Source organism: Ursus arctos, unplaced genomic scaffold (assembly GCF_023065955.2).
Source record: "Ursus arctos isolate Adak ecotype North America unplaced genomic scaffold, UrsArc2.0 scaffold_37, whole genome shotgun sequence".
NCBI lineage: Eukaryota > Metazoa > Chordata > Mammalia > Carnivora > Ursidae > Ursus > Ursus arctos.
Window position 1 is genome coordinate 3,174,042 of NW_026623053.1, and position 9,991 is coordinate 3,184,032.

General features: G+C 41.9%; 1 protein-coding gene across 1 annotated transcript; it reads left to right on the forward strand.

The window, feature by feature from the left end:
* The first annotated feature begins 78 nt into the window (after nucleotides 1–78).
* On the forward strand, nucleotides 79–8,749 carry PARP2 (poly(ADP-ribose) polymerase 2). Its single transcript, XM_026490534.4, has 16 exons — nucleotides 79–231; nucleotides 1,151–1,303; nucleotides 1,612–1,682; nucleotides 2,291–2,341; nucleotides 2,562–2,658; nucleotides 3,089–3,164; nucleotides 3,810–3,912; nucleotides 4,650–4,809; nucleotides 5,065–5,203; nucleotides 6,473–6,536; nucleotides 6,614–6,748; nucleotides 7,118–7,245; nucleotides 7,397–7,496; nucleotides 7,896–7,994; nucleotides 8,235–8,359; nucleotides 8,480–8,749. Exons 1-16 carry the CDS (start codon nucleotides 189–191, stop codon nucleotides 8,637–8,639), a joined length of 1,704 nt encoding a protein of 567 aa, XP_026346319.1. The 5' UTR covers nucleotides 79–188; the 3' UTR covers nucleotides 8,640–8,749.
* Nucleotides 8,750–9,991: the final 1,242 nt, after the last annotated feature.

Here is a 9,991-nt window from a genome sequence, read left to right on the forward strand (position 1 = left end):
ATCTAAAGGCATTTCACAGTCATGGTGACTTCCCACAATACATAGCAACATGCAAATTTCGCGGGGAGTACCTCCCCTGTCCCTTGTACGAGGCTTCTCAGGACGCACGCACGCGCTCTGTGTTCCCGCCCTGTGACTCTAGGAGGGCAATTCCTGGGACAGTGTTCTGACGGGAACGTTCAGGCTCCATGGCTGCCCGACGGCGGGGGACGCGCAGCGGCGGGGCCCGAGGTTCGGTGCTCATTGGAGGGGGCGAATGCTGGGGGGCGGGGGGCCTAAAGGGGAACAGGGCCCTCTGCTCTAGCCCCTCCCCTTCCGTCGCCCCCTGACCCGCCCTTGGCTGTCAAGCTAGTTTAGGTGCTAAACTTTTTAAATTTCGGTTTCCAGAGCTTTTTGGATTACAGAATTGTGTATAAGGGCTTGTGGAGCTGTAAAAACTATTGTAAGATGCATCATTATTTTATGTATCGCTAAGAAAGGAAAAAGTGCTTCCGATTAAAACGTAATTGTTTCTATATCATCCATTGTAAGATGCATCCCAGTTTCAAAGAGTAAAATTCAGGTCTTAGAATTTATGAATATTACACCCTCTGTGTGTTATGTTCTTAAATGCATCCATCCTACAAATGGGTAGGTCCCTCTACAAATTAGGTACTATTGTTGTCATCATCTGGATTTTCCAGTCGGGGCAACTGGGGTACAAAGAAATGAAATAACTTCTACAAGATTCCACAGCTGGAAGAGACAGGACTGGGCTCTAAACTAGAGACAGATTCCAGAGCACTCTATTAACCATTATCTCATACCACCTTAAGTAGTTTGAAGATAGGTATTGGGAAAGTTTGGGGGCACAAGTAACAGAGATAAACACGCTAGGACCCTCATGCCTCAGGCTATGAGCTCACAAGAGACCTGGGGCTCCATTTTATTTTATCTTATTTTATTTTGGCTAGAATAGCAATTTAGGAAGTGATTTCTCAGACTATTGCCCAGAACAGTGGTATGGCAGTTATTTCTTTGTAAATTTATAAAACCATCTTGAACCATTTCTTTACAAAGATGATGTTTTTTCAAAGTAGGATCGTGTTCAGTGGGTACTCATTCTTTCTTTTGGTTCTTTGCCCATTCTTCATGGCCATGGCTTCTGTAGCATCAAATGAAGCTGGAAGAGTTCATAATGGCAACACAGTCATAGAAGACCCTCCTCCTGCAAAGAAAACTCGAAGATGCCAGAGGCAGGGGGTGAAAAAGGAGCCTGTGACTGGAGGAGAGGCCAATAATGACAGGACAGAAGACAAGCAAGGTCAGCTTTAAGTGGTAGGCCAGGGAGGACATGAGCTAGCAGGATTGTCTAGGGGAGGGGTGAGGACAAGGAATGCCTTGTTCTTTCAACTCTTACTTCTTCCTTTCTTGAAGATATAATTGATTTTCTATCCTTTGGGCATACCACGGTATGAATCTCCTTTCTCAGAATCTTCAGTTTCATGTAGTTTAGACAGATTGAGACCTGGACAGATCAGGATTGCTTGGGAAGGGCAAAGTTCATTATGACATGATAGCTATTTTTTATTCCCATACAAGTAGCTGTAGTACATATCTGTCTTCCTTCAGAGTCTGTGAAGACCTTGCTGTTAAAGGGCAAAGCTCCTGTGGACCCTGAGTGCACAGCCAAGGTGGGAAAGGTGAGAGACTCCTTTGCCCATTGATTTCTCAGAGAGCAGTTGTTCTTTTGCTACTGGGATTCCTGTCCGGAACACTGCTAGTATTCATTTTAGGAGTCCTCTCCAAAATACTGCTAGTGTTTAATTCTCTGCAAGGCTAAGAGATGGGAGTGGTGGAGTTTGGGGTTAATAATCAGGGTGTTTTTTAACTTCTGGGGTTGTCATCAGCTTTCTGCACCTCATTCTCTTTCTCAGTTAGAAAATTATACCATTATCAAGGAAGAACCATTTTTGTTTTCATGAGAAACTGTGCTCTGGTATGGCATGAGTTACTGATGAATGTGAAAAGGATTTGAAGAATAGAGAAGAAAGTCTTCCTCTGGAGCAAGTTTCCTTTAACTGTTAGAATCATTTGTTTTTCTGTAATTACAAAAAAAAGCAACATGTTTTCATGATAGGAATAACAGATTGTGTGTAGAAGAACATACTTTTGCAGTTCTTTCCCTGGAAGGTAGATATTGGTAGTGCTGGAGAATGACACCTTGAGAGAGAAGAAAATTGAGAGCATCACTAAGGATCTCATGAGGACTGAGACTATACTAATGGCTGTGTTTTCCTTCTCTCTCTAGGCCCATGTGTACTGTGAAGGGAATGATGTCTATGACGTCATGCTAAATCAGGTAAGGGGAGGAGCTGTTCTATGTATGAGAATTTTTTTCTTGATAATTACTGATGAGAGTGTCCCAATGCCCAGATCTTTAATTCTTAAGTCCCTGGTATTAGCCTTATAGTAGCCATTTCCTTACAGCAGTTACTGGTATCTGTGATCAAGGAAGACCTCAGTTTATGTGACTTCCGTTTGTAAACCTCTGTCTTATGTTCGTATTTCTCTTACCATAGACCAATCTTCAGTTCAACAACAACAAGTACTATTTGATTCAGCTGTTAGAAGATGATGCCCAGAGAGACTTCAGCGTTTGGATGAGATGGGGCCGAGGTAATGACTCCTATTATGGATTTTCTGATTTGTCATTCAGAAAGCCAGAAACAGCTTAGTGTGTAACCAGAAGCTCCTCTGGGTTTAAATGGGTGGAATGGAGGCTTTATAACCTGGGAGGGGCTTGCAAGTGGGGAATAGCAAGCATCTTCATTAGCAAGTTCCCACTGGAAAAACTATGAGCAGCCTGTTGAGGCTGGGAAGTGTCGTGCAGTTGGTCTGCGAATACTGCTCGGGGACTGTGACAGTTAGCAGGTAACTAATATCAACAGGATCAGTTTCCTGGGCCCATTCACCTTTCCCTCTCCCCATCCTGCCCTTTTGTAAGATGCTAAGCAGGGAGACCTTAGAGAGCTGTCTTATTACTTGAGAAAACTCTTCTTGGATTGGGAGGCAGGAAACCATCTTATGTGTGGCATTTACTTTGCAGTTGGGAAAATGGGGCAGCACAGCTTGGTGGCTTGTTCAGGGGACCTCAACAAAGCCAAGGAAATCTTTCAGAAGAAGTGAGTGCTGAGAAATGAGTACCCAAAAAATACCATTCTTCTTCTTGGATTATCTCCTCTAAGAATTTTATAATAAGTGTGATTTGGCCTCGATGTTAATGTATTTCCACTGTAACATTCTATGACTGGAACACCAAACTACTTCCTTAGTTAGTGATTACATCACCTGGAACCTTGAAATGGACTAAAAACAGAAGAATCTAATATATATAGCACATGACCAACAATTAAGGAAATTCGGGGAAAGTGGGCGGGATGAGAATATTCAGTTAGAGTTTTAAAATTTTTTTCACTATGATATGGATGCAGAGCTTTCTGGTCTCGGGGAATCTTTCAGAGAAAGAGATTAGAAAGGGATCTTTTGTCTAAAATCTCAAAGGCTTTTGTGGTATTTTAGGGCCTTTGGGAAGCTCAAGAATCATTTTTTCCCATTTTTTGTTCCCATTGACTCCAGAACTTTTTTTTTTTTTTTTCCCCATTCAGGGTCCTATTTTAGAATCCAGATTTTTGGGAAGTCAGATGTAAGAGTTCTAAGAACTAGTTGGGAAAAAAATAGCTTGAAAGTGTTCTAAGGAAACAATTATAAGCCCGTTCCTAGTAGTAGACCCTTATTTGTAAGATTTTCTCACCATTTGGACCCCACAGATTCCTTGACAAAACAAAAAATAATTGGGAGGATCGTGAGAAGTTCGAGAAGGTGCCTGGAAAATATGATATGCTAGAAATGGACTATACCACCACTACTCAGGTAGACTCTGACTATACATTTGGGGAGAAAACTGCCTCCTCTGAACCAAGGTGAAGTCCAGCAGAATGGCTTAGATGAGGTCCCAGACTAGAACAGATCAGGGTATCTTGAGTCTTGCTATTTCACACCTAGTAAAGGTAACAGTTCCCTCAGGGGTAACTTGCACGGATCTTTGTAATCTTGAAGGGACTGTAGATTTGAGATAGAATTTGCTTTCTAGTCTCTGTTATTTAATACAGTACTTTTAAAATCTTTGGTCCTATTTCCAGAAGTTTAATGTATGGATCAAGAGAGGAGTAATATATAGTCACACTGATGAAATGGCATTTAAAGTTGTCTTCACTTCTGGTTATATACCACATTAAAAAAAATTAATTTCAACAAATTCAGTTGCAACCAGGATGCTGAAAACGGTCACATACAGTATTGAGAAATGTAAAAATCTTAGTCCTTTTCAGATGAGAAAATCTGAGACATAATAGCTGTCTTTACATATTAACAACACATTGGGAGAGCCTTTTAGACTTGTTCCGGGAGTTTAACTGTGGGAGGCACATGGAGGAGTGGAAGGTGGGATCGCATCAAGTACTCTAAGTGGGTTAATAATGGAATGAACCTGTGTTCAAGCAGAAGCTGATTGGTGTTCACCTGCCAGGGCTATTGTAGAGCCGGCCCTTGCAGGGACCTTAGAATAGATCCTTCCAGAGTTTGTAATTTTTTTTTTTTTTTGGCTGTAGAGTGAAGAGGAATCAAAAAAGGAATCTCTTCAATCGCCTTTGAAACCAGAATCTCAGCTAGATCTTCGTGTGCAGGAGCTGATAGAGTTGATCTGTAACGTCCAGGCCATGGAAGAGATGATGGTAGAAATGAAATACGACACCAAGAAAGCCCCACTCGGTAGGACTTCAGATTCTCTCCCACATTCTTTGTATTTCCTCGTTCCTTTAATAGGCTATTTCATCACCTTCATGATTTAAAGCTTACTGATATTGTGAATGAAAAAAAGGAGATCTGGGGTGAGAGGTAGTGTGGGGGAGGAGAAGCTGTTTCGAGAGTTGAAAAGTGAGAGTCTTTGTTGAGTAGGCACATGAATACAGTTCTCAGGATAGGACCCTAGTTGTGGGGTCTGATGATCTCCGGCTGGGCCTGCAGGGAAGCTGACGGTGGCACAAATCAAGGCAGGCTACCGATCTCTTAAGAAGATTGAGGACTGTATCCGGGCTGGCCAGCATGGACGAGCTCTCCTGGAAGCTTGCAATGAATTCTACACCAGGATCCCACATGACTTCGGGTAAGGCCTGTGCTGCTGCTTCTCTTGGTCCTCTACCTCACTGTATCCACCTACATCACTCAACAGCAACTATTATCTTTTTACTCTCGTCTCTAATGAAACGATCATCTTGGATACAGAGCCAAAATGATTTATAGATAGCCTGTGTGGTCAACTTACAAGTTTGGGATGCAATCCCTGGCCTGATTATAACCATATTTTCTGACCGAGCAGAAGTTACCAAGAGAAAATAGGTTTAGATATCCAGCCAACAGGTAAAATAGCTTCAGGCATAAAACTCCCTATTTCCTATTCAAATGATAGTAGGATATAAATACATTTTATCTTTGTTGTTTCTATATTTCTGGTGCTTCTTCTGTTTTTATTCCTTTTATTGCTTTATAGTGCTCTGTAACCTAAAAGTAACCCTGAGTGGTCAGCGGGTCTACTTCTGTTTCTAGACAGGACTATATCCAAGCTGTTCCTTATTGATGTTGATAGATCTTATTTAAAAAACAAGATTTGGCTAGTATCAAAGACAAGAAATAACAAGTGTTAGACAGGATGTGGAGGAAAGGGAACTCTTGTATACTACTGGTGGAATTGTAAATTAGCACAGCCATTATAGGAACCAGTATGGAGATTCCTCAAAGAATTAAGAATCGAACTACCATATGACCCAGCCATTCCACTTCTGGATATTTATCTGAAAAGTATGAAAACACGAATTCAAAAAGATATCCATCCGTATGTTCATTGCAGCATTATTTCAATAGCCAAGATATGGAAACAACCTAAGTATTCATTACAGATGAATGGATTAAGAAGTGGTATATATATACAGTGGAATACTACTCAGCCATAAAAAAGAATGAAATCTTGCCATTTGCAACAAATGGTTGCATGGATCTTGATGGTATTATGCTAAGCAAAATAAGCCAACAGAGAAAAACAAACACCATATGACTTCACTCATGTGGATTCTAAAAAAACAAAACAGAAATTCATACAGAGAACAGACAGGGGAAAGGGTTGGGGGTGGGTGAAGGGGGTGAAGGGGGTCAACTGTATGGTAAGGGATAGTAACTGAACTTGCAGTGATCACTTTCAAATTAGGAAGCTGTACATCTGAGCTGTATATACATTAAGGTAACCCATAAAAAAGAATTTCATTTCTAGTCCCAGATGTCAAAATCTATACAGTGTGTTTATCTTTAGTCTTTTACTCTTAGTCATGTGCCTTTGGCCACACGTCAGAGAACTGATTGTGGGTTATATCTCTGTCCTTAGACTCCGTACCCCTCCATTAATCCGGACAGAGAAAGAACTGTCAGACAAAGTACAACTACTAGAGGTGAGACGTGTGGATTGGGAAGTATTACTCTCTGGTTCCAAGTTCCTGCACATTGATCCTGTATCTCATCTTGCCAGGCTTTGGGAGACATTGAAATTGCCATTAAGCTGGTGAAGACAGAGCTGCAAAGCCCAGAACACCCATTGGACCAACACTATAGACAACTACATTGTGCCTTGCGCCCTCTAGACCATGAAAGTTATGAGTTCAAAGTAAGAAAAAAATGATCATTTATTTTCCTACAAGACCCATCCCCCTAATCCCACTGTTCTGTGACTACTTCTGGTTAAAAGTAAACTTTTTTTTTTTTTTGGTGAGCAGCAAGCAAGGTTTATTGAGTGATGGTACAAAGCTCCCAAAGAAGGAGGGGACGCAAGAGGGTGGCCGGAGAGCAGACTTTTATATAGAGCAGAATTTCAATGTACCAAGAACTGGGGAAGGTAGAGCTCTTTCTCACTGTCTTGTGAGACCATTAGGGAGCAGAAAGTCTGCCAGTTTTTACCAGAAGCCCTGAAGTTCTTCAGCTCAGTCTGGTCTCTTGTAGAGTCCACACCAGCCATTTCTTTCATTCCTTTCCACAGGTGATTTCCCAGTACCTGCAGTCTACTCATGCTCCCACACACAGGGACTATACCATGACCTTGCTGGATATTTTTGAAGTGGAGAAGGAGGGTGAAAAAGAAGCCTTCAGAGAGGACCTTCATAACAGGTCTCAGTTTAGCTTTGGGTTTGGGAAGACATTCCCTTGCCTGAAGTGCAGTTATGGGACTTCTGGAAAATGGCAGAAAATGGCTTTTTTATGTTTATGGCCTATCTCTGGTGGAGAGCAACAGAGTACAATAATAATGTCCTTTCCCCAGGATGCTGCTGTGGCATGGTTCCAGGCTTAGTAACTGGGTGGGAATCCTGAGCCATGGGCTTCGAATTGCCCCACCTGAGGCTCCCATCACAGGTTACATGGTGAGTAGAAATTAAGTCCTGGAGGCACAAGGGTAAAGGATACAATAATTTTCTCAGTCTTTTTTTTCCCCCTTTTTTTCTAGATTAGGATTTGGTAGTACCCTTCCCAAGAATTAAACCAGCTCACTGATAACCCTGACATTTCTTTTTCCTTTTTTCACACCCTGACATTTCTTACTATGTCCCTCTTTCTTTAAATTCCTAAAGCTACCCCTTCTAGCCCCTCAGAATGCAGAGACTCACCAATACACCTGCTTCTCTGGCAAAGAATTGCAAGGGGAAATGGAGGAGGGTCTATACCGTGTTTAAGATCATGGAAACACAGGGTCAGTGGTATGGGCCTTCTTTCTAACACAATGGATTACGCAGCTCACCTGCACGTTCGTTTATATATTTCAGTTCGGTAAAGGAATCTACTTTGCCGACATGTCTTCTAAGAGTGCCAATTACTGCTTTGCTTCTCGAGGAAAGGACACCGGACTATTGCTTTTATCAGAGGTGAGATGAACATATCTATGATCTCCAGTTTATTATTGGTTCCTGTTTTTCCAGAGAGGAAAGTTTGACTCCAGCACCAAGAGGTTCATCTGGGAGAACTTCAGAGGGAAGCCGAGGGCAATGTCCATTCCACCCTCTGCAGGAGGAGGGGAAGAAAGTACCAGTGGGATTTCCTGTTTGGCCTTAGAGCCGTCCAGTTCTCAGTAGGATGTGGGTGTTCAAAGATCTCTTGCTTTGCAGGTCGCTCTAGGTCAGTGTAATGAGCTACTAGAGGCCAATCCTGAGGCAGAAAAATTACTTCAGGGCAAACATAGCACCAAGGGACTGGGCAAGATGGCTCCCAGTCCTGCCTCCTTTATCACCCTGTGAGTACTCAGAACCTATAAGGCCAGAAGACTTCTTTTGGCCAGATAAGACTCTCTACTTTCTATATTCCAACTTCTGACCCAGAGGCAGATGTTGACACACTTTTTTCCATTTGGCAGAAACGGGAGCACGGTACCCTTAGGACCAGCAAGTGACACGGGAATTCTGAATCCAGAAGGTTATACCCTCAACTACAATGAATTTATTGTCTATAGCCCCGACCAGGTCCGTATGCGGTATCTTCTAAAGGTTCGGTTTAATTTCCTGCAGCTGTGGTGAATGTCGATATTAAATAAACCGGATAAGGTCTGATCTTCAAACAAGAAAATAGGCAATGTTGTACTTTCGAATTTTCTGATCTTTTATGTAATAAAAATAGCACACATCTACCACTGGCTTCTTTGGGCTCTGTTTCTCCAGCCACATATTTCTTCTCATGTTTGTACTTTTTCATTTTCAGGACAAAAAGTATGCATTGCTGTATGTATCCCACAGCTAGCTGCAAGTTACTCAGGATCCTGTTCCTTCAGCAGAATAGCCTCTAAGCATTAAAGGATGCCAGTGGAGACGGATGCTTTTCCCCACTTAAGTCAATTTTTCTGCTAACTGCAGTTTGTTAGGTATTATTACAAGAAGGGAGAGGCAACAGAGGCTGAATTGTTCCCTTGCTCCCATCCAAATCTTCTAACTTGCCTTTTCCCCCTGTTTATCAACTGAAGACCAGGTCTCCCGCCACTTATCCTAGGACTCAGCAGATGTCCAAAAATCTGGACGCACTTAGAAGACCTGTCACTAAGCTCAAATACATCTCAGGGAGGAAAAGAGAGAAATAGAATGAGTTTGGAGATGCCCTGCTCCACCTAAGAAGTACCGAAGTCCAGGTCAGATCCAGACTTCCTGATGATTTGTAAACACAGGCAACACAGATACACCCCCCCCCACACACACACCCACACACACCCACACACACGTACACATAGGTACACCATACTTCCTTAGATAACAGTGAAGGTTATTTAAATGATAACAGTAGCCTGTAACTTTTTAGAGACCAGATTACCAATATCTATCAAAATTTAAAATATACATACCCTTTGACCTAAGAACTACAGATGTCCTTGTTTGCATAGATGATGTCAGTGCAGCATTGTTACATGCAAAAGTTCCCTAGATAAGGAACTAATTAAATATATTCACTCATTGAAATACTGTGCTGCTGTTAAAAGTAGACTACACACTTCTCCAAAAAGTAGGATACTTCCCAACTCATTCTATGAGGGAATATGAAACCAAAACCAGACAAAGATACCACCAGGAAAGAAAACTACAGACCAATGTCCCTTAAGAATACAGATGTGCAATAAAGTGCTACCAAGCCTAAACCAGTAACGTAAAAAGAATTATACACCATGACAAAGTGAGACTTATCAAAGGAATGCGAGGTTGGTTCAGCATATGAAAATCCGTCAGTGTAGGACAAAAGTCACGTGACTATCTTATTAGATGCAGAAAAGGCATTTGGCAAAATCCAGCACCCTTTCAGGATAAACATTCAGCAAAGAAAGGAAGGGACCTTCTTCAACCCAATAAAGGACATCTATGAAAAACCCACAGAAAGACTGAAATAGATG

Bases quoted from the DNA above. Each gene is read 5' to 3' on its own strand.
- PARP2 (XM_026490534.4), top strand. From the start codon at position 189: ATGGCTGCCCGACGGCGGGGGACGCGCAGCGGCGGGGCCCGAG. The intron at 2,659-3,088 runs GTAATGACTCCT...TTTACTTTGCAG, and splicing joins TTGGATGAGATGGGGCCGAG to TTGGGAAAATGGGGCAGCAC. The intron at 6,537-6,613 runs GTGAGACGTGTG...TCATCTTGCCAG, and splicing joins ACAAAGTACAACTACTAGAG to GCTTTGGGAGACATTGAAAT.